At 38.1% G+C, this 25,559-nt stretch overlaps 1 protein-coding gene across 1 annotated transcript in view; it reads left to right on the plus strand.

The window, feature by feature from the left end:
* Positions 1–25,559, plus strand: part of SYNE1 (spectrin repeat containing nuclear envelope protein 1) — a 483,739-nt gene that overhangs the window by 100,661 nt on the left and 357,519 nt on the right. The window contains 7 exon segments of the mRNA XM_070461436.1: positions 3,478–3,573; positions 8,844–8,927; positions 16,022–16,042; positions 16,518–16,610; positions 18,214–18,392; positions 22,613–22,809; positions 24,811–24,920. Coding sequence (XP_070317537.1) covers positions 3,478–3,573; positions 8,844–8,927; positions 16,022–16,042; positions 16,518–16,610; positions 18,214–18,392; positions 22,613–22,809; positions 24,811–24,920 — 780 coding nt within the window.

Consider the following 25,559-nt stretch of genomic DNA (forward strand, 5'->3'; position numbering starts at 1 on the left):
AGTATGATTAATATAATCTGAACCATGCACTAACACAAAAGAAGTGATTTAATTCCAGCTGGAAAACTGGAAAAGATAATGTAAGACTGTGTCATAAAACTGACCAGAAATTTGCTAAATGGGAAAGTAGGAAAGTGAGAGTATTCTAGGTATCTATGTTCTTGCAATAAAACCTACCTGCTTTTTTTTTTTCCCTGTGTGCAGGATAGAAACTTCATTCATTTCTTCAACAAGTTTTTAATGAGTTCCTACTGTGAATAAGACACTCAGAAACAAGATGCTTCTCTGTGTTGCATTGTAGTCTGGGATTGCCAAGAACCTGGAGATAATTTTTCTTTACTCATCATATATGCACCTTATTTTAAGAACCATTAGTATGGGCATAGGGCAAAGATCATTTTTTAAGAAAACTTCATTCATTCATTCAGTCAGTCAGCCAACAATATTTGTGGAGTGCCTGCCTTTGTGCTCAATATTGTTAAGTAGAGAACACTTACCTGGAAGGAAGTATTCAAGAATCACATCTGTCCAGACAATTTTTTAAACAACAGAGGAGTTGGGATTGAGTTTGGTGAATGGCCACAGTCAGGAAGAAAGGAAAGCGAGAGAGAAGTAAAAGAGGCCTGTGAACCAGGCAGCCTGATCAAAAGGGCTTGGGGAGAACCAGCTCAAGGAGAGGCCAACAAGTCCTCAACCACCACCCCTGCTGGTGCCAACAAGGCCCAGTGCAGTGGGATGAGGGGTCACTGGCTTGTTCAGAGGTCAGTACTGGTCTGGAGGCCACTTCTAGGAGCAGTGAAAGGGGCTGGGAGCATGTGGAGGACAGATAGGGATGCAGGAGAACACAAATGAGGGGCAGAGGTGGGGTGAAGACAAAGTGGTCTTCAGGGACTTCCCTGGTGGTTCAGTGGTTAGGACTCCACACATCCACTACAGGGGGCCCGAGTTCAAATCCTGGTCGGGGAACTAAGATCTCACATGTCTCGTGACATGGCAAAAAAAAACGAAAATGCTCTTCAAAGTAACAGAAAATGAAGTCGCTCAGTCATGTCTGACTCTTTGTGACTCCATGGACTGTAGCCCACCAGGCTCCTCCATCCATAGAATTTTCTAGGCAAGAGTACTGGAGTGGGTTGCCATTTCCTTCTCCAGGGCATCTTCGCAATCCAGGGATCGAACCCAGGTCTCCCTCATTGCAGGAAGATGCTTTACCGTCTGAGCCACCACCTGTGTATGTTTAAAGGCATAATGGATGGATGCAATTTATCTTTTATTTCTGGTGTCCAGTTTCTTGGACTCTTTATTATTTTGTGAAAACTCCCTGCCTTGTTTAATTTTTAAAATATGGCCGCAGTTAACACAATATGTGAAAACCCCCATTTGTATTTGCTTGCAGAATGTATCATGTATTTATTAACTTTTCCCCGCATTATTTCACTGTTATTATTAGGATACAAATGGACATTTTAAAAGACAAATATACCATGTTTTTAATGATGATAGTTCAGTTCAGTTGCTCAGTCATGCCCGACTCTTTGCAACCCCATGAACCGCAGCATGCCAGGCCTCCCAGTCCATCATCAACTCCACAATTTTGACTGTTATCATATTGAATATTTTTCATTAAAAAAGGCTCATTTTATTCCTAATAATTTTGTTTAAATGCTTAGCATATAAAGTCACTATTACGTTTTTGCTGTATAAATAGTAAGCAATGTGAATAGTGGAATTTAAAAGAGAAAGCTTGAAAATGAAAACTCTGTTATTTTTGAACATGTATTTCACAGCATGAGAACAAATTATTCAGTTATTCATTTTATAAAGAGAAAAATGCATTTAAAATTAGAATTGTACCATTCAGAGACAGTAATTCATGCAGTCATAAGAGAAATATAAATGTGCCATTATCAGTGGGTAGAGAAAAAAATCATGTTTCAATAAAACATTTGGTGATTAAATATCTCTGAAAAAAACTTTCTAGAAAAGAAAGAAAGACAATTGAAAGTCAGGTATACAACATTAGGCTTTTAACATGATCAGAGAGAATTAGAAGATTACAGAGCATGAATCAGCTATAGACTTCTTTAAAATTCATCTTCTGTGAGAAATCTGAGGTCACCTAACTTCCATTGACCATTAGCTTTAGCATCACTTTTTTTGCTTTCTTCTGAGCAAAAGATACCTTAATCCAAGATTTCATAAACTCTAGTATATGTGTGTGTGCTAAGTCACTTCAGTCATGTCCAACTCTTTGCGGCCCTGTGGACTGAAGCCCTGCAGGCTCCTCTGTCCATGAGATTCTCCAGACAAGAATACTGGAGTGAGTTGCCCTGCCCTCCTTCAGAGATCTTCTTGACTCGGGTATCAAACCTAGGTCTCAATAGGTCTCGATCAAACCTTGCATTGCAGTCAGATTCTCTACCATCTGAGCCACCGGGAAGCCCAGGTATTATGATAACCTTTGTAAAATAATAAAAATTCCCCATGAATTAAGTATGGGCTTATTTTTCCAGCAGTGGCGTAGATTTGCCCTGATCAGCCTGTACTCTTGAGCTTACGATCCTTTGGGCTCAGTGCCCGCGGTGAGAGAAGGTTTGCAGGATTTGCCAGCTTGTGAAGCAGAATGGTGGTGGCCAGCTAACCCACAGGAGAGCCAATCTGCCACCCTGGCTGAGCTAACAGCGTCCCCGCAGCAGGTCTCTGAGCTAACGAGGTTACCTTGGAGAGAATGTTCGTGGAAACTTGGCACCTGCCTCAGTCCAGCAGTGTGCTCACTCAGGTAAGGAGGCTGCTCCAGTTTCTCTGGGGTACCTCCTGTCCCCTGCTTACAGCCTGTTTTATCCTCTCTCCTATCTTTTATGTTAATAGCACCCTCTTTTCCTCCTTTATCCCACACCATCTCTCTCGTGTCAACACTCCCTCTATGGACTTCGCCTGGTGGTCCATGGTTAAGAATCCAGCTACCAATGCAGGGGAGACAGGTTTGACCCCTGGTCTTGGAAGATTCCACATGGTGCAGAACATCTAAGCCCGCGGGCCACAACTGCTGAAGCCCAAGCACCCTGGAGCCCCTTCTGTGCAACAAGAGAAGCCGCTGCAGTCAGAAGCCCGGCACCCCAGTTAGAGTAGCCCCCTCTCGCCACAACTAGAAAAAGCCCATGGAGCGGCAACCAAGCTCCAGCACAGCCAAAGATAAATCAAGAATGAAAGGAAGAAAATTTAAAAAATACTCCCTTTCTAAACAACATCGGTGTGTATGTAAAAACCCAAACAGGAGGTTTTTGAATGTTTAGTTTATCTCCAAAGGGTCATTTTTCTCTTTGCATCTATCAAAAGGTGATTGCCCATCACATCCTCAATAAATGACTTTGATATTTAGATGTTTTTCGCCAGATTTCACCGCAGTGAGTACCAAATGTCTGCCAGAGAGTGAGAGAAGCATTTTTTGCATTAATTCATTTTTTTAAAATTTTATAGCGGAAACCCCCAATGGTGGTAGATGATCTTTTTGAAGACATGAAAGATGGCGTGAAGCTACTTGCCCTACTGGAAGTCCTGTCTGGGCAGAAACTGGTAAGGATGTTTTCTGTGACCACATTTGTCAAATTTTTCCCGTTTGGAATTTGGGGAGTGTAGATTGGGGAGTGTAAAAGGTGCTACTCATATAAAAGTTTTTCTCTTTTGTAGTTGGTAATTCATAGGAAACACTAATCTATCGGTCACTTCTGGGAGCAAGGAATACATTTTCTTTCTTGTTCTTGGACACCTGTAGTAGCTTTAAAACATTATGTATAGTAGTCACAACTTACAAGTAAAGGTAAGGAGCTTCATCAATAATCAGTCCCGGTTAACTGCTGCATCTGTGTGGTATCCAGGAAGATAAGTTGGAAATTAATATCTAACACATTTTAAGTGCTTATTTTCCATTTGGAAAGGATTGTTGGTCCAGTTGTTTCCATAGTATTGAACATTAAGCTTGAAAGCAACATGGCATTTTTCATCCATTGGTGGACATTCTCCATCATCATTTGTAATGGGAACAGTGTGTTCAGAATCATTTGATTTTATGTTCAGCAGAACTAGCAGAATGAAAAACAAATTGCCACTGACCTATAAAATGTCTTTTTCTTCATTACTAAAATAATAAAATATTTAGTTCTTTCTGGCTTTTTTTTTTTCATTTTGGAATAGTAGAGAAGTAAGTAGTTTGCAAACATAAATTATTTATGTGACATTTCCCATAAGTTTTAAAAGGAGCTCAGGAAATAATCTTCAGAATATTGTATAACACACTAGACACAGTGTCCAAAATTGGATGTACTTATTTTTTCTTAATCTGTTGCATCTTGACAAAGAGCTGCTCAATCATTATTACTTGGATAATTGAGGTTTTTAAAGTGTTTTTTGCCTGGTCATAAATTTCCAGTTAATTTCACGTGGGAGTCTTCAACATAGCTTTTGTAAATGTAAGATAGTTGTTTGTTGGAAAATACAAACTGATAATTTTTGTATAAGTCATAATCTACTTGCATTCATATTACAGCAGAGGCTTCTGGTGAGCCATCTCAACTCACCTCTGACCTAGCCACGGCAGAGGTGAACACGACCCATACCCTCCATCAGCATCTCAACTCAAGTTCTGGCAACACCTGTCTGAATTTCTGTCCTCAGGGCTTTTATTAAAGCTGTAGGTTGCACAAGGCAACCCTAAAGTGTGGGAAAGTTAATGGTTTCAAAAGGGATGGATGGGAGTCTATGAATAAAAACTCCAGCCTGGCATTTGTAGGAGGGACAATTTCAAGGCTTATTTCGCACATCAGGGAGTGCTCCATTGGATCCTCAGCAAAGCTGAGCCCATTGCCCACTGAGGAGACCCTCAACAGCACACTGTACTATTATAGATTATTGTTAATTGATTTTTCTTCCTTCCTTCTCTCACTCTCCATGCATCCTCACTCTTGCTACCTGGGATCATCTCCCCAGTCATTGCATGCACCATGTTGTTATCTCTGGCTCCGCTTTGGGAGAAATCAAACAAGACACATGTGACAATCCAATTTGGAATCAACAGATGTATGCATGAGCTAGATAAACTGGATTAGCATTAGGATGTGAGAGTCATCGTACTGAAACATTTACCTCCTTGATGGCCAGGTGTGACTAGCTTTCTTCATGTATCCTCCTGAATTAAGCCATTTACTTACATGAAGGAAACTTCATTACAATTCACACAAGATTTAAGAAGTGTCTCATTCAAAGTGTCATTTTAATTGTGCCACTCTACTTGGCCAACAGTATATAGAAACCTTGATGGGCATTAACTGCCAAGCTAAATGAGTCTAGAGAAGGTATACATTTTGACATAATAATTCTACTTCTGTTTAAGTGCCCTGCCCATTCAGTCATGGTAAGAATTTTAGAATCTTGAAGCTAGAAGCAATTTCAGAAAGAATATCTGCATTCTTATTTAACATAGAGGAAACAGACATAGAAATATAGTTTCTGGTTTAAATTTCAACATTCAAAAAAAGAAGATCATGGCATCCAGTCCTATCACTTCATGGCAGATAAATGGCGAAAATGTGAAAACAGTGTCACATTTCATTTTCTTGGACTCTGATATCACTGCTGACAGTGACTCCAGCCATGAAATTAAAAAGTCGCTTGCTCCTTGGAACAATAGCATGACAAACCTACACAGTGTATTAAAAAGCAGACACATCACTTTGACCACAAAGGTCCATCTAGTCGAAGCTATAGTTTTTCTAGTAGTCATGTATGAGTGTGAGAGTTGGACAGTAAAGAAGGCTGAGTGCTGAACAATTGATGATTTCAAACTGTGCTGCTAGAGAAGACTTGAGAGGCCCTCGGACTGCAAGGAGATCAAACCGGTCAATCCTAAAGGAAATCAACCCTGAATATTCATTGGAAGGACTGTTGCAGAAGCTAAAGCTCTAGTACTTTGGCCACCTGATGCAAAGAGCCGAATCATTGGAAAAGATCCTGCTGCTGGGAAAGACTGAGAGCAAGAGGAGAAGGGGACGACAGAGGATGAGATGGTTGGATGGCATCACTGACTCAACGGACATGAGTCTGAGCAAACTCTTGGAGATGATAGTGAAGGACAGGGAAGCCTGGCATGCTGCAGGTCATGGGATCGCAAAGAGTCGGACATGACTTAGTGACTGAACAGCAACAAAATTAATTAATTAATTAATTATTTTGGCTGTGCCATGTAGCATGCAGGATCTTAGATCACAGACTAGGGATCAAATCCATGTTCCCTTCAGTGGAAGCATGGTGTCTTAACCACTGGAATTTCAGGGAAGTCACCTTCATTATTTATTTTTATTAAACCCTTCAAAATTCTGAATTGCATAAAAGGAAATTACTCTGAAATTATAAATAAATCTTGGTGATTGTTATTTAAATTTTGTACATGTGGACATTTTGATCCAGGACCACATTAAGATGAAAAGCATCATTTAAGGGGCTGAGTATCTGAGGCATTCTTATAGAGCTTTCAAAAGGAGAATGTGAACAAAAGCATTTCCCTCAGGAGTGTTAGCAGAGTCCAGAAACTCTATAATTATCTCATACGTAGAACTCTATTAAGAACACTATATTTAATGTCATGATTCAGATAGCCTAGGACTCTGGCTTTGGCCATGATCTTCTAGGAAATGCAGCCAAATGCCTTAATATTATCATCAGCATCTCAATGTAAGAGAAGAATCTCAATATCTTAGTTTCTTTTAATAACCTACTGTGACTCTCTTATCTGTGATTTTATTTCAGGTACTAGGGAATTTAAAATTTTGAGAATTATTATCCTTGGATTTCTCTCCATCACTTGATTATTATTTGTAGGACATTTACTCTTTGAATGGATCCATGATTATATATCTTTAATCACACATAAAGATAGGAATACTAAATTCAATTTTATACTCAGGTTTTTTTTAAAGGATGTGAGGAATTGCTGCTGAAAAATTTAAAATAGTAGAAGCAATATGAATAGAACTTAAGGACTGCAGAGAAATTTATTTCTTATCTATTTTGTTAATCTTCTGTATAGTGCTTTTCAAGACTCTTAACACTCTGCATTCAAGAAGAGTCTAAAAAGCCACTTAAAAGTACACAGTGGCCATTCTTAGGAAATTGGGAGCATCACAGGCTCCTGTGCATCCATCAGGTGACTATGTTAAGCATCAGTCATATATTTATAATAGAACTTGTGTGTAACTGGGTTTAGCATTATCTATTGACCATTCAGCTAACATATCTGGAGTCGCTATTATGGATAAGGCATTGCCTTTTGCTCTCTGAGGAGAACAAAGATAAATGAGGTATGGTCGGTGCGCTCAAAGAGCTTGTAGCCTATTAGGGAGGATCATTGTGTTAGTTAATGGCAGGTCAATTGTGTTAAAATTGATGCAAATATGAGATAGTTGCCATGGTGTAGGAGAGCAAGAGGATGAGATGAAGGGTTATGTTGAGGGATCTGGCTTTCGTTCTTAATTTCTGGGTCCTGACTTGGCTTTAGTTGCAGGTTCCTAGATGCTTTTCACATTTCAAAAGATAATTAATCAAATAACTAAGTAAATGAGCCATGCAAGAAAATAATAAATTTTTTTAAAATGTTCAATATATTTTCTATTTAAATATTTGCTTAAAATCATATCATAGGAATCACCTGTTATGTTATTAAATGGAAATGAAAAGATATTTGGTTTTGAGCTCTAACAGGAAATTGTTAATATAGAGTTTTGGTGTCACAAAGAAGAGACCAGTCTATCAGCTCTGCAATCATGGACTTGTTATCCTCTCAGACCCTGCAAATGTAATGCTACTGACTTCATTGAAATTATTTTGAGTTTTAAAATGAACAGTGTGGCACATAGAAGTCACTGATTATTTTATTATATTTATTAAAATATGTATTAATTTTTTACATTTTGCTACATTAAATGCAAGTAACTTAGTATCCTTGTACCAGATCATATTGTTTTGTGCAGAACATTTTCTTTCTCACAGTCCTACTTTTTAACCTTGGTTCATATAAACCATGTGAGCTTCCCAGGTGGTGCTAGTGGTAAAGAACCCGCCTTCCAGTGCAGGAGACATAAGAGACGTGGGTTCGATTCCTGGGTAGGGAAGATCCCCTAGAGTAGGAAATGGCAACCTACTCCAGTATTCTTTCGTGCAGAATCCCATGGACCGAGGAGCCTGGTGAGCTACAGTCCGTAGGGTAACAAAGAGTCAGGCACGACTGAAGTGACTTGGCATGCATCCATATGCACCAGCATTTGGTCACTCAAACGGAGAAATGTCACTAACACTGTCAGTAACTTTCATGTTGGTATGACTGAAAAAAAAATGTGAGTAACCAACAGTACTTTTTTTAAGACTTTATTTTTCAGACCAGTTTTAGGTTCATGACAAAATTGAGAGGAAAGGAGAGAGATTTCCCGTGTTTCTCCTGCCCCCTTATATGCACCAAGAGGACTTTTCATAAAAATATTTCCTAACTTACAAGGGGAACAGTCGCAATAGACAGCGTAGGAATTTTGTGAATTTCTAACCTTAGGCATACAGAAACCTTAAGGGTAAGTGCATTCATCAGCTGAGAATGAATGTTTATTATTGAGTCAATTATACACCTTCCAAGTGCTGTGGGGATAATGCTCCTGTGGCTATCAGCTAACCTTTATAGAAACTGAGTAATGTTGGCTATTCTCAAACATTCTTCAAGTATGCTTTGGATCCATTTAAATAGCTTTTAATAACTGTCATTTTAATGTGTGCATTTTTATTTATTCTTGTCTTTCTCCCTTTCATAGCCGTGTGAACAAGGACGCCGGATGAAGCGAATTCATGCTGTGGCGAACATTGGCACAGCACTGAAGTTCCTTGAAGGGAGGAAGGTAAGAGAAACAGAGACAAAAGAAGAAGGCGTGGGCATACTAATATTTTCAGTATTGATTTTGGGGTAGAAATACAGCATGCAATCTCTACAACATAAAAGCGTGGTATTATTGTAAAATCATTTTAGACTGGCAGAAGTGGCAAAAAAAGGCACAGAGATGTCATGTCTGTACTTTAGTCAGCTTTCTCTAATGTGAAGAACTTATTTATATACATGGTACATATATGTAGGGCTTCCCAGGTGGCGCAGTGGTTAAAGAATTGGCCTGCCAATGCAAGAGAATCAAGAGACTCAAGTTCAATCCCTGGGTCAGGAAGATCCCCTGGAGGAGGAAATGGCAACCCACTCCAGTATTCTTGTCTGGAAAAATTCCATGCACAAGAAGATCCTAGCAGGGACATGAAGAGTCCATGGGGTCGCAAAGAGTCAGACATGACTGACCACACACACACACACGCAGTACATAGGAAACACTAGGCTATTGGTCACTTATGCATATATATAATATATATAACATATATGTAGCATGTGTAGCATATACATAACATAGTAAAGCTATCAAATGAGAAAATTAAAATTAATATGATACTGTCAAGTAAAGCATAGAAACTAATCTCACTTCATCATTTTTTTCTCCAGTGTCTTATTTCTATTCCAGGATACACTCCAGTAACACAGCTTGTGTTCAGGCAATTGTTACTGCTCCTTTATCTTTTCTATTCTACAACTTTGTCTTTCTGTGTTTTTCATGATCTTGATGATAACTGCTAGGCAGTTATTTTTCAGAATGTCTCTCAGTTTGGTTTGTATAATATTTTCTCATGATTAGATTGAGGTTATTCATTTTTGGCAAGAATTCCAAGGAAATGATATAGTCTTCTCAGTATATCATATTAGAAGGGACGGGATTCTATCGTGTCTTATTGCTGGTGATGCTACCCTCAACTACTTGATAAAGTCACCTGCTGAGTTTTTTTTTTTTTATGGTGAAACCACTACTTTTCCATTTATAATTGAGAAATAATTTAGGGAAGATAATTGAGATTACGCTAATATTCTGCTTCTCCCCAAGCTTTTGCTAACTGATTTTAGTATCAGCTGCCTTCAGTAACACTTCTGTGCTGTTCACTTAATGATGATTTTATTTTTCCCTTGTTTCTTTCATACTTATTAATTGGAATTGTTATGTAAGACAAAGACGACCTTTCTTCTTCCCCATTTATTTATTCAGTTGCTTACTTATTTCATTGTGGACTCATGTATATTTATTTTATTCTCTGGTTTTAATCCAATATGAGTACTATTGTTGTTGCTGTTGTTGTTATCTTGTTGCTTACATTTTTCTACCTTTGGCCATTAAGAGTTCCTTCGTGCTGACTCCTGTACCCTTGTGACATGGACCCGTTCTTTAATAAGCACTTCCTTATTTTCTAGAACTAAAGCTTTTCCAGGTTTATATTTCCCCTACCCCAGTCCTGGAATCAGCCTCTTCTCTAATGAGGCTTTGTTCCTTTCGTTAGTGAACAGCATTTAGAAATCAAGATTTAGGAGCTGTGGGTGTTCATTGCTGCTGAAGTTTCATTGCCCCGGGCCCACATACAGTTCTAGAGACGTGTGTGTTTACTTATCTGGATATGCACACATCTCTCTCTCTCTCTCTCTGTGTCTAGCTTGTCCTATTATACATGTGTGTAAACCATTACTTCAAACTGACACCTCTGATTTCAGTACAACACTGTAAGATCCATTGCATACTGATTCTTTTCTGTTTTCTCTGAAAATGAGAAACCTGGCTCTCATCTCCAATATATTCTTTTCTTTTTCACCCCTAGTATATATACACAAAGTAGTTTCAGAACTACTTTCGTTAACCCACATTCTATAAGTTACAGGTCTACTAACTGGAGAACAGTATTTGTGTACAGTTCTTTTGGTCTTCAGCATTACAATATCCAGTCAAAAGACTGTTGTCCAAATTTCCTTAGGTTACTTCTGTTCTCCACATCCCTTTCAGTGTGATTATGTTTGAACAAAGCTAGTGGAGGTGATGGAATTCCAGTTGAGCTATTTCAAATGCTAAAAGATGATGCTGTGAAAGTGCTGCACTCAATATGTCAGCAAATTTGGAAAACTCAGCAGTGGCCACAGGACTGGAAAAAGTCAATTTTCATTCCAATCCCTAAGAAAGGCAATGCCAAAGAATGCTCAAACTACCGCACAATTGCCCTCATCTCACACGCTAGTAAAGTAATGCTCAAAATTCTCCAAGCCAGGCTTCAGCAATACGTGAATTTCCAGATGTTCAAGCTGGTTTTAGAAAAGGCAGAAGAACCAGAGATCAAATTGCCATCATCTGCTGGATCATTGAAAAAGCGAGAGAGTTCCAGAAAAACATCTATTTCTGCTTTATTGTTATGCCAAAGCCTTTGACTGTGTGGATCACAATAAACTGTGGAAAATTCTGAAAGAGATGGGAATACCAGACCACCTGACCTGCCTCTTGAGAAATCTGTAAGCAGATCAGGAAGCAACAGTTAGAACTGGACATTACACAATGACTGGTTCCAAATAGGGAAAGGAGTATGTCAAGGCTGTATATTGTCACCCTGCTTATTTAACTTCTATGCAAAGTACATCATGAGAAACGCTGGGCTGGAAGAAGCACAAGCTGAAATCAAGTTTGCCAGCAGAAATACCAATAACCTCAGATATGCAGATGACACCATCCTTATGGCACAAAGTGAAGAAGAACTAAAGAGCCTCTTGATGAAAGTGAAAGAGGAGAGTGAAAAAGTTGGCTTAAAGTTCAACATTCAGAAAATTAAGATCTTGGCATCTGGTCCCATCACTTGATGGCAAATAGATGGGGAAACAGTGGAAAAAGTGGCTGACTTTAGTTTTTTGAGCTCCACAATCACTGCAGATGGTGATTGCAGCCATAAAATTAAAAGACATTTACTCCTTGGAAGGAAAGTGATGACCAACTTAGACAACATATTAAAAAGCAGAGATATTACCTTGTCAACAAAGGTCCGTCTAGTCAAGGCTATTGTTTTTCCAGTAGTCATGTATGAATGTGAGAGTTGGACTGTAAAGAAAACTGAGCACTGAAGAATTGATGCTTTTGAACTGTGGTGTTGGAGAAGACTCTTGAGAGTCCCTTAGACTGCAAGGAGATCCAACCAGTCCATCCTAAAAGAGATCGGTCCTTGGTGTTCATTGGAAGGACAGATGCTGAAGCTGAAATTCCAATACTTTGGTCACCTGATGTGAAGAACTGACTCTTTGGAAAAGACCCTGATGCTGGGAAAGATTGAAGGCAGGAGGAGAAGGGGATGACAGAGATGAGATGGTTGGATGGCATCACCAACTCAGTGGTGAGTTTGGGTAAACTTCGGGAGTTGATGATGGACAGGTAGGCCTGGCATGCTGTGGTTCATGGGGTCGCAGAGAGTCGGACACGCCTGAGCGACTGAACTGAACTGATGTTATTAATTTGTAATAGAGTTATGCTTCCCTGGTGGCTCAGCTGGTAAAGAATTCGCCTGCAGTGTGGGAGACCTGGGTTCGATTCCTGGATTGGGAAGATCCCCTGGAGAAGGGAACGGCAATCCTCTCCAGTATTCTGGCCTGGAGAATTCCATGGACTGTATAGTCCACGGGGTCACAAAGCGTCAGACATGACTGAGCGAGTTTTACTTCACTAATAGAGTTATATTCCACTTTGGGTAACCACCACACACACACCCTAGTTGACTTTTTTGTTTTAGAGAATGAGACATTACTATGGTTCTGGGTAAAAGTTATTCGAAGTGGCATTTCCTCCTCATCCCTACTTCTGCATAGCCATTCCCCTTCCTTTCACTTCTTTTCTCACCTCTGGTTCACCAGTTCTGTTTATCTTTCCTATATTTCTTTTGCAAGAAAGAGCAGGTATATTTTCATATACCACCTTCTTCCTTACATGAGGGTAGCATTCTAGTTATATACCAATTGTACTTTACCATTTTCATTTTACATTATGCCCTGGAAATCACTCAAATCAATTCACAGAGATCTTCCTCATTCATTTTCACAGCTACATACTATTCCATTGTCTGGATGTGCCAGAGTTTATTCAACCACTCTTTTATGAATGAGCAGTTAACTTGTTTCTAGAATTTTTCAAACAGGAAACAATGATGCCATTAATAACTGTGTATAAGTACTTTCATATTATTGGAAGTGCATCTTCTGGGTAAATATTTAGAAGTACGATTGCTGGATCAAAACATAAGTGTATATTTTGTTTTGTTAGGCATTGACATATTTCCCTTCAAAAGGGTTGCACCACTCCTTTTAGATTTAGCCTTTTCTAACCTGTGGAAATTCAAGAAGTCTGTGTTTGGCAGTACTAAAACCAGCTTTATGAATGATATCCAGATACTTCTGAAAAAAAGAATAATTCAATTATTTACTTCTCTGTCTTTATGCACTAAATTAATTCATTTACTCCACAAGTGCATAATTGAATGCTTTTTGTAAAATAGAAACTCTGGAAAAAAACAAAATTAAAGAAAACTATGTTCTAGCTCTTAAATAATTTACATTTTAATGAGTTGATAGTGCAGTGAGTCAGGATGAAGCTCAGTCAGGTATGCTAACTTCACACCAAACAGAGATTCTAAGCACTTCGATGTGTAAAAAAACAATCTTAAATTTCTTATAGAAGATTGAACATTGTCTCCAGGTCAGTCTAACATCATCCTAATGGAGTGTTTCTTTTTCCTTCTCTTGCTCAATGAGTTTTTCATGGAAAGCTGAACAAAGCCTTATTTAACAGAATAGTTAGAGTTTTCCAAATCATTCTGACTTCTATTTTACTGATATAACAACAGTGTCCTTCTTTGTTCTGGTGTGTATTCATTGACAGGGCGAACGTGTCTGCTCTTCTCGTTCTGATGTATATTCGTTGAGTAGAATGTGGAACAAAATTGTTTTTACTAATTAATGGCTTGGAGAAAAATGAAGTAGAGCCTGGTTCGATTCCTGAGTCAGGGAAGATCCACTGGAGAAGGAATAGGCTACCCACTCCAGTATTCTTGGGCTTCCATTGTGGCTCAGCTGGTTAAAGAATCTGCCTACAATGCGGGAGAGCTGGGCTCGATCCCTGGGTTGGTAAGACCCCTTGGAGAAAAGAAGTGCTACCCACTCCAATATTCTGGCCTGGAGAATTCCATGGACTACAGTCCATGGGGTCTCAGAGTCCAACATGACTGAGCGACTTTCACTTTCGGTATGAAATTATATATATAATATTATATTATATATATTATATATATTATATTATTATATTATATATTGTAATATTATATATAATATTTGCTCACAAAATAATTGACTGTGGGATAGAAGGAGTTTGTGAAAACTCTTTGGTTCCGTCCCTCTTACTGTTTATTTTTGTTCTTTAAAATTTAAGAACTTATATCTCAAACATATTTTCAAGAATTTTTCTTTAATGTTTATATTTGTTTTGTCCCTCATTTAGATTTTTTCCTTACATGATAGATTTGTTTAGTACTTGGGTTCTAGCTTGATTTACAGAATAACAAATACACTCTTCAAGTTTTACTGAAGAAAACCCTACCATTCTGTTTATTTTCCACTAGTTTACATAAAAAGGGAAATGTTAGTATTTAATAAGACTTGTGTGACTGATGAATAGATTCATCACTACTTTCCATGAGTTTTTCTCCATTGAAGGGTCATTTGTGTGATTCATCCTTTCTGGTCTCTGGAATTCTTCAGTCTCTTTTGGGTCTCTCTGTTGCCCATCCTACAATCTTAGATTATTAAGTTTATTGTACATTTCATAGGATTTTACAAAGTAGAGGAAGTAAAACAACATAAAACCTGTGCTTCTCAAACCCATTATGGAACAGTTTTTAAGAGAGAAAATAATTTTGAAAAACATTTTTTTCTTCACAAGTTGAGCAAAAGATCTTTAGATTCTATGGTAAGCTGAATATGAAAACTTCATAGTATAATTGGAACTGGGTTGAGGTAAGAAATACAACTTATATATTCAATTGCATTTTAAAAAGAATGACATGTAAGGAAAGGGAAAAAATTTGTCTTCTACTAAATGCATTAATCTTGTGGTTATTGGCATATATTATAAATGTGTGGCCCGTAGATACTAAAATGGATGTGGAGAAAATTCTGGGAAGGATGTAAAACAGAACAGTTAAAATGAATATAAGAGATTGCAATAGGTTCCGCCATAAAAGATTAAAGAAAATATGATTTATACTTTAATCTTTTATTATTATTAATACAACAAAAAAGTATTACATATCTCATGTTCTAGGTTTTAAAGAAATAAACACCTAAGCTTGTAATCTATGGGAATTCTCCCTTTTTTTTTGTATTGTTTCTGAACTTGATGAATGAACTTCACTAGTGAAACAAAATCCCACGGGTATGTCTCAAATTATTTATAATGACTTTTGTGCTAGCTTTTACCTTATTCTTTTGATATCTAACTAGTAAGTTTAATTACTCAAGAGTAAAGTATTTGTGGGATATTTTTGCTTCTGATAATTTAAAAATGTAAGCCATTTACAAACTCCTGAACTTTATTGTTAATAACACACCTTATTAAATCCTGCTGAGAATTATTGAACTGGAATCTAAGGAGTACTTTACTTTTTTCTAATGTGTTCAGTGGTTGTGAAGAGGATGAGGAGCAGTTGTTAATTGTTTTCTGTAGAGACTGACTAAGCTGGGCCTACCATACTAGTCCATTTTCCCGAGACTTAGGAAGTCATACTTCTCGTAGATGGGAATCATTGAAATGAGTAAGTGAGGACAGCTGTAGGCAGATGAATCCTGAATGCTTTTCGGTTGTCAGTGCCCCAAAGTAGGGAATTGAACCCCGCAATCACTTTCCGCTTTACTCTTTCTTGGCTTTCCTTTGTCTTTAAAATGTATTCTGCAAATTATGCTCTACATTCACCACCTACATTTTTTACCCCCTTTGAACAAATAACTTGGATTGTGAAAAACTATTTATGTATATGTATCATCTTCTTCCTTTGTTTTTCATGTCAGTCCATGTACAGAGGATCACCGGTTAGTACAAATTTTAGAATTTTTAACTCCTGACTTTTATAGGTAAAAGAGAACATAAGTTTCATGCTATTTGGTAACAAACTTCAAAGTAAGTGCATCTTCTTAAAATACCCCTCACAGTTTCTTTTACATTATAGTCAACCTCTGAATGTAAAGAATAACCGTTTTTTTTTTTTCCTGTTTGGCATTTTGTTAGTAATTCCTTGCATGATGTCATATTTTTTTTAAACTTCAAACTAGTTTTTGAAATTCATTCTGTAGTTGTGTTGATTGTGTGCACCTAATGAATGCCCCTGGAATTTCCACTGAAACCAAGCACTTGTTTGTTTTTTATGGCTCATCTTACTTACTCTTGTGTACCACTGCACAGGCATGCCCAGATGTTATTGATGTCTAATAAAGTGCTGCTTATTGCATAATGAAATGGTCTGTAATCTTCTAGTACATTACTAGTACAGTTTTTCTTTTTGAACAGATTAAACTAGTCAACATTAACTCCACTGATATAGCTGATGGTCGACCCTCCATTGTTCTGGGATTGATGTGGACCATTATCCTGTATTTCCAGGTATTGTACTTCCGCTCCCTTTTCATAATGTCATGGATGGAGATACTGGTGGACATTTCCATAATGAAGATACCTTCATCTTCCATATTTCTGTAGTTAATCCTCAAGTTAGCAGAAATGTGACCTTCACATGTATATTATTTTTTTGTGAGCAGGAAAAGGTCCTTTCTCCTCTGTTAAAATGTTGTATATGGAAGTCCCCAAAGAACTCTGGCCTAGATACGCAATCTGAAAAGTGGTCAGGACATGATGGAGATGAAATGTTGGTGTAGAAAGACGTCAGGAAATTTTACTTGGTCCTCTGGAAGGAAGAGGTTCTATACTCCTTTTAAATATTAAGGGGAGAAATTAACTTGCTAATCTAGCCAGGATAATTCTTTTAGCCAATAGGTTAGTTTTTAAAGAAAAATACTTTATTTTTTAGAGTAGTTTTAGGTTCACAAACAGAGAAGGCAATGGCACCCCACTCCAGTCCTCTTGCCTGGAAAATCCCATGGACAGAGGAGCCTGGTAGGCCGCAGTCCTGAGGTCGCTAAGAGTCGGACACGACTGAGCGACTTCACTTTCACTTTTCACTTTCATGCATTGGAGAGGGCAATGGCAACCCACTCCAGTGTTCTTGCCTGTAGAATCCCAGGGACGGGGGAGCCTGGTGGGCTGCCGTCTGTGGTGTCACAGAGTCGGACACGACTGAAGTGACTTAGCAGCAGCAGCAGGTTCACAAAAAATTGAGCAAAGAGGACAGAGATTTCCCTTGTACCCCCTGCACCCACAACATGCATCGAAAGCCTCCCCCTTAACAAGCACCCCGCTTCAGAGTGGTATAATACTTTGGTTACAATTAATGAACCTCTGTGGACACATCACTATCATTTCAAAGTTCATAGTTTACATGAGGGTTCTCAGACGGTTAAGTGTCTGCCTACAATGCGGGAGACCCAGGTTTGATCCCTGGGTCGGGAAGATCCCCTGGAGAAGGAAATGGCACCCGACTCCAGTATTCTTGCCTGTAAAATCCCATGGACTGAGGATCCTGGTGTAGGCTACAGTCCATGGAGTCGCAGAGAGTCGGACACGACCGAGCGACTTCACTTTCACTTTCATTGTTGCTTTTCGATGTTGTGCTAGTTTTGCTGCACATTGAAGCGAATCAGCCATGGGTAGACATATGTCCCCTCCCTTTTGGGCGTCCCTCTCACCATATCCCGCTCTCTCAGGTCATCACAGAGCATGGAACTGGTCTCCCTGCACGATACAGCAGCTTCCCAGCAGCTAGCTATTTGGCACTTAACAGTGCATATATGTCAGTCTAAGACAACAGGGTTCAGTCTTGATGAGTACATCCTATGAGTTTGGAAAACCATTAGGTTTTGTTTTTATTCATTCATGCATGTATTTGACAAGTGTTCATTACTGGGTCCAAGGTCCCATTTTAGATGTGGTAGAAAGTAAACAGAGGAGTAAGACACCAGTCATGTCCTTTAAGAGCCTGCATGGTCAGTGGGTGTTAAGGGTGTTAAGATCAATCAAGCTGGAAAAAGAAAACATCTGATGAGAGAACCGGGATAATGCTGATGTTTTTGCTGATTTGATGCACACGCAGATCGAGGAGTTGACCAGCAACCTGCCTCAGCTGCAGGCTCTGTCCAGCAGCACGTCCTCCGTGGACAGCATGGTCAGCTCTGAGACCGCCAGCCCCCCGAGCAAACGGAAGGTGGCCACCAAGATCCAAGGAAACGCTAAGAAGGCGCTACTGAAGTGGGTCCAGTACACAGTCACCCAGTAAGTTCCTAGCAGGAGTTTGTTCAAAGAAACCCTTGAAAAATTGAAGTTCGTTTATGACTGAGTACTCATTGCAGTGGCTGCAGAATTTGTGGAGACATATGAGTGAATGGCTTTGCTGCAGGTCTCCTTTCACTCTTGTCTTGAGTTAAAATGTAGACAGAAAGCACCCCTGATACTCTCGAAAAATCCTCTAATAAAACTAACTCCTTCTTCACTTGTGTGATGGGACCCGATTAAGTTGTTTAATCCCTGCACTCTGATTAGCATGAGGACTAATTCTGTTTAGGTCATTGTTTGGATTTTCTGCTGCTATTAAATAATCTTTCCACAAATAAATTAATGGTTTAAACGTGATTATCTCTTCGTGAGACTACTACGTGCTATTCAATAATATTATGAACTAAGATCCACATTCTGAAATAATTATAATTTGTTTTTATGTCTTGAAACTTGCCAGCAATTTTATTTTTCAGTGTTTCCTTTGATCTCATCTTTTGTCTGGAATGTAGATTATTTTGTCAACTCCAGCTTATAAACTGGGAATTTGCTTCTAGTTTTGTTTGCCTCAGAGCATAATAAATTTACATGTGTGTGCATATATGTGATAATGTTGTTATTGTTTAGTCACTAAGTTATGTCCAACTCTTTGGTGACCCCATGGACTGTAGCCCACCAGCCTCCTCTGTCCATGGGATTTCACAGTCAAGAATACTGGCGTGAGTAGCTATTTCCTTCTCCAGGGATTAAACCTGCATCTTCTGCATTGCAGGAAGATTCTTTTCTGCTGAGCTAGCAGGAAGGCCATATCCATTAATACTGGATATAAAATTCCTACACTCACAAAGTACTTTCTCATAGCAGTTTCAGTAGAGTTTTCAATTGATCATACCAACATTTTGCAGTCAGATGTGGTCAGTAATAAGATCTATTCACATAGAAGTTGTGTTTTTGCAAGATTTCCCTAATGAAATGTAAAGTTGACTCACTTTCTATTTTGCTTTGCATGCCTAAATCTAATCTGAATTTAATGCTCTACTTCTGGAAAATAGTTGTAAACAAGTACTTATCATTATGAAACACTGAGGCACTAAACATAGGCAGTTCTATTTTTAAAGTGTTTGAAGAGCAAAAATAAGGAGCGAAAAAAATAAACATAGAGAAGATATAATTAGTGTTACTAATTTATATAGTTTTGTTTAACTTTTCAAGTGTGTTGGTTGTTTTCTAATTGGGGGTATATTTTGATGATTCAAGTTGCAATCAAAAATATTTCTGAAAGCAAAGCTTTGTGGCTCTTGGGACTCTAGGAGGGATGAAATGGAAAGCCCTTCCTACATTGCTGGCATGCTCTTTACATTCCATCCACAGTGGGCATCACTGATCTATTTTAAGTTTAATGGAGCAGGGAAAAGAAACATGCTGGGTAGGAGAGGATGTTGATCACATATATGCTGTGACATATATCACGATGCTATCACTATAAAACTTTGTAGTGATGTCAGTATGATAGTCTGTGTCTGTTGATCCACATGGCATTTAATTATGCAAGCTGAGTGTGCACTGGTAAAATAAGATTTTAAGTGGACTTTAAAGTTTGCAGAGGAAAAAATTTAAGGGCATTTACCAACTTTTTATATTAATCAATGTTTCAGTAAGATATGTGGTGTTTTATAGTTTGTGGAAATTTTGAGAATATAGAGAAAAAATAATAAAAAAATATTTGAGAGTAGTAAATTAAAAAAAAAAATGAGTGGTATTATTTCTGCTTTATTTAGAAGCAGCTATAATGAGACTAATTTTCTAAAAAGAAATTACCAGAGTATTTATCTACTGAATGTTACCTAATTCACTGATCACTTTTAAAAGCTCTAGACTTAATAAAAAATGTTGTTCAAAGACATATTTGAAACACTTTTGAAACTGCCTTTATAGTTGATAAGTTACATATAGAAAAAAAGTTATTCATTGTGAGCTTGCCTCCCTTCTGTTTTCAACAACAAAAGATTACCACCAACTTGAATCTCTTCTTAATTGTAATAACTGATTTTGAATTAAATTCACTATGAAAGAGCAAAGATTTGTCACCAGTGCTTTGCCCTCAAGGCAATTCTAAAAAGAATTTAAAAAGCAATTTGATCAAACAGTTTGATTGGTAGGGTAAATTAATCTTGCCAGTACTTGTGTGGGATATAGGCTTTTTTGTGACTAATTTAGAGAGATGACACATCCATCTGCATTTTGTTCCTTCTACCACATTTGATGTGGTTCAGCTACATTATATTTGTCTGATATGATCTGTGCGTATAAACACAGGCTGCTTGTCATTGTCATTAGAAATGTGGTAGAGGCTTCTTAAAAAAATACACAGAGGTGAAATATTATCAATTGCAGTGTTTTTAAAATATTCCTTTTTTTACTTTGTTAGGTATTTTTTTCTCTCAGTTGAAAAATGTGCTTTACTTTGAGTCTTTTTTTTTCCATTTATTTTTATTAGTTGGAGGCTAATTACTTTACAATATTGTAGTGGTTTTTGCCATACATCAACATGAATCAGCCATGGATTTACATGTGGTCCCCATCCTGATCCCCCCTCTCACCTCCCTCCCGATCCCATCCCTCTGGGTCTTCCCAGTGCACCAGCCCTGAGCACTTGTCTCATGCATCCAACCTGGGCTTGTGATCTGTTTCACCCTTGACAGTATACTTGTTTCAATGCTGTTCTCTCTGAACATCCCACCCTCGCCTTCTCCCACAGAGTCTAAAAGTCTGTTCTCTACATCTGTGTCTCTTTTTCTGTTTTGCATATAGGGTTATCATTACCATCTTTTAAAATTACACATATATGCATTCATATGCTGTATTGGTCTTTATCTTTCTGGCTTACTTCACTCTGAATAATGGGCTCCAGTTTCATCCATCTCATTAGAACTGATTCAAATGAATTCTTTTTGATGGCTGAGTAATATTCCATGGTGTATATGTACCACAGCTTCCTTATCCATTCGTCTGCTGATGGGCATCTAGGTTGCTTCCATGTCCTGGCTATTATAAACAGTGCTGTGATGAACATTGCGGTGCACGTGTCTCTTTCAGATCTGGTTTCCTCAGTGTATATGCCAAGGAGTGGAATTACTGGGTCATATGGCAGTTCTATTTCCAGCTTTTTAAGGAATCTCCACACTGTTTTCCATAGTGGCTGTACTAATTTGCATTCCCACCAACAGTGTAAGAGGGTTCCCTTTTCTCCACACCCTCTCCAGCATTTATTGCTTGTAGACTTTTGGATAGCAGCCATTCTGACTGGTGTGTAATGGTACCTCAATGAGGTTTTGATTTGCATTTCTCTGATAATGAGTGATGTTGAGCATCTTTTCATGTGTTTGTTAGCCATCTTCTTTGTTTTTCTTTGTTTTTCCTCTTTGGAGAAATGTCTGTTTAGATCTTTGGCCCATTTTTGATTGGGTCATTTATTTTTCTGGAGTTGAGCTGCAGGAGTTGCTTGTATATTTTTGAGATTAATCCTTTGTCTGTTTCTTCATTTGCTATTATTTTCTCCCATTCTGAAGGCTGTCTTTTCACCTTGCTTATAGTTTCCTTTGTTGTGCAAAAGCTTTTAAGTTTCATTAGGCCCCATTTGTTTATTTTTGCTTTTATTTCCAATATTTTGGGAGGTGGGTCATGGAGGATCTTGCTGTGATTTATGTCGGAGAGTGTTTGGCCTATGTTCTCCTCTAGGAGTTTTATAGTTTCTGGTCTTACATTTAGATCTTTAACCCATTTTGAGTTTATTTTTGTGTATGGTGTTAGAAAGTGAGTCTTTCAAATGCCTGAAAGCTCTCATCCAGAAAACTCTTAAGTATGGAACCAGAATTTCTATGTCTTTTCTTGTTTCCGGTGCGGCAGTCCATGGGGTTGCAAAGAGTTGGACATGTTAGTGACTGAACACACACACACATCTTGTTACCTGCTAAAAATTTGGATTATTTTTTCTCAAAATCAGTTAACTGATATAGAGCTATATCAGAAATCAGAAAACTCTTAAATATGGAACCAGAATTTCCTGCTAAAAATTTTGTTTTGCTTATTTTTCCTCAAGACCAATTAACTGCTATAGCTAACCACACATCACCCCTTGTGGAGGAGGTTGGATTGTGTCTTTGAGGAAGCGTGCATTACCTGTTTAGAAAGTGACATTATCATTATTTTTTTTTTTAAAGGCAGAGTGGAATAGAAGTAAAAGACTTCGGCCGGAGTTGGAGAAGTGGTGTGGCCTTTCATTCTGTCATCCACGCTATTCGGCCGGAACTGGTGGACTTGGAGAAGGTGAAAGGAAGGCCTAACCGAGAAAACCTGGAGGAGGCTTTCTCCATTGCTGAAACAGAACTGGGGATCCCACGGCTCCTGGACCCTGAAGGCATGTAGACTGATTCTGGCGCTTGTGTCCCTCAACTCAGGAGGGCTATATCTTAAACCCAGAAATTACAGATGCATCCGAGAGCTCAGAAAACTTAAGTATCTTCCTGCACAAATTTTCTTTTGGAGAAATATGTGCCGCTATGTTATTGTGTTCAACTCTTTGCGACCCCATGGACTATAGCCCACCAGGCTCCTCTGTCCATGGGATTTCCCAGGCATTAATACTGGAGTGGGTTGCCATTCCCTTCTCCAGGGGATCTTCCTGACCCAGGGATCGAACTGAGATCTCCTGTGTTGGCAGGTGGATTCTTTACCACTGAGCCACCAGGATGGCTGTTTAATGAGATTTCAGAATGAATATTCCTAGCTCTCAAAACACTGTCTGCCTGATTGGCTTCCACGTGATGATGGCCAGCATGGAGCTCCCTTGCCATTTTAGTGGCCCTGTTTCCCCTCCTTGCCTGGTCTCCTCCCCAATTTCACCAGGGTGGCCAAGGGCTTTCCACCTTCTTTCTGTACCCCCCACCCCGACACACATGCATAAGCCACTAGTATCCAGGACACACCTCAGTTCAAGGGGAAAGACCACAAACATCCTAGCCCTCAGCTTCAGAGAAGACATCAGAGCTGAACTTTTTCCAAAAGGAGACTAGGAGAAGGTTATAAATGGTTCTTTCATTTTCACTAGACCAGAGGATCATACTGTTTTCTTTGATGATCAGAAATTGAGTTTGCCCAAATGCAAGCCTAACCCAGATATAGAGTAATTATTTTCCTAATAAGAACTACCCCCCTCCCAAATTTTTAGCCAATTTGAATGTATAAACTTGTAGGAATACAGATTAAATAGACCAAATATCAATATCAATCAATAACAATTGTTTTATGATTTAGTCCCGTGTATACTAAAAGCAGGTACTGTAGTAAATCATGTATTAAATGTTGTTTTCTTTCCACTTTTACAGTTTATGGACGTTTTACTCTTCACATGCATTCTCCACATCAGTGATCTTATTATTTCTAAAATCCCCTTTGAATCATCTCATGAATTCCAGAATACATTATCTTTGTTTCTTTTTAAGTCTTTTGAGTTGTACCACTTCTTAAATCCTATACTGATAATCCCTATAAATTATATTTCAAATCAGAAGAAACAATACAAAATATTAGGGCAGTTTTATATTTTTATTTTCATGGTCTCTGTTCAGTATTTTTGTTGTTGTTGATGCTCTATAAGTGTATTTGTAATCTCCAAATACAACCTCTTTGAAGATATTTAAGACTTGTTTAAACATTCAACACTTTTTTAATGTATCCAGTCTTACCCTGATTTTGTAATTATTAAATTTGTATAAATACCCTTGCTTAATTTTTACTGATTTTTTAGATAAACATCTATATACTTAAAAATGACAGTGATTGAGATCTTTTCAGCTCTCAAATTAAGTACTTCAAGAGTACTTAATTGTTCAACATACAGTGGCTTAGACAGAAGGCTTCACAATGGAGAAGCTGTGTAAGGACTTGGACATAAGGCATCTCCTTCCTTTCTGAAATAAATTAATAGGTGACCATATATAGTATACAAACTATATAGTCATTTATCATTCCACGCTGTGCCTGTAACTTGTTTTACTACCTGTTTACTCTGATTCTGTAATGTACATATTATTGGTATTTTAGTAACTAGACAAAATGTATGAATAATTACATATATATCTCATATTTCTGATGAGTGTTGAAATTATTTAAATGAAACACATACTACTTTCCTAACAGCTCTTGGCTAAAATGTGTCAGCTTTCTGAGTCATAAAATTTCCACTGTATATTATCCAGACTAAACTGGTTTTCCCTCTCTCCATCTCTAAATAGTATTCTGCTTTTCTTCTGCATTTAGGACACTGTCTTTTGGTATATTAGCTAGATTTCAAAGTTTGTATTATTAAAATCTTTTAAAATGCTTATTAATTTCTCATGTTTGGGTTTGGTTTTTTCAGATGTTGATGTGGATAAACCAGATGAGAAGTCTATTATGACCTATGTAGCCCAGTTTCTGAAGCAGTATCCTGACATCCACAGTACAGGCTCTGATGGGCAAGAGAATGATGTAAGTATTTGTTTTTCTTTGAACATTGATAACACATTCAGTGACAGTGAGTCAGAGTTTTAATTATGCTGTGTTCAAAAAATTAAACCTAATGCCTGTTAATATGAGAGCAAGTGAATGAAGACCAATATCACCCACACTTGGGAGGAAATTAGAGGGAAAATTTTCTGTGATATGTTGGCTGTATCAGAGAAAGCATTGTTAATAATAACTGCTAGATGTATAATTTGTATAATATGAATTGAAATCTAGGAAAGATAAGAGTGTTGAGAAACTTTATTTTAGCAATTTGACCACTGAATTAATTTTATATCATCATATTATTTATGCATTTACATCCTGAGTTTCCTTCTTCTGTTCAATCTGATAAAATCCAATTTTGACTTTTAGATTTATTATGTAAGTTGCTTGGAGAAGGGAATGGCAACCCACTCCAGTGTTCTTACCTGGAGAGTTCCATGGGCAGAGTAGCCTGGTGGGATACAGTCCGTGGGATCGCAGTCAGACACGACTTAGTGACTAAACCACGACCGTCGTGTAAGTTGCTACTCATTGTAAACATACGGAAGCGAGGCAGACTTATGAAAGTTCTAATTATTCACTGTGCTGAGGTTTTTCAGCCAGTCAGTAGTTTAAATA

The sequence above is a fragment of the Odocoileus virginianus genome, chromosome 34 (genome assembly GCF_023699985.2).
Source record: "Odocoileus virginianus isolate 20LAN1187 ecotype Illinois chromosome 34, Ovbor_1.2, whole genome shotgun sequence".
Lineage (NCBI taxonomy): Eukaryota > Metazoa > Chordata > Mammalia > Artiodactyla > Cervidae > Odocoileus > Odocoileus virginianus.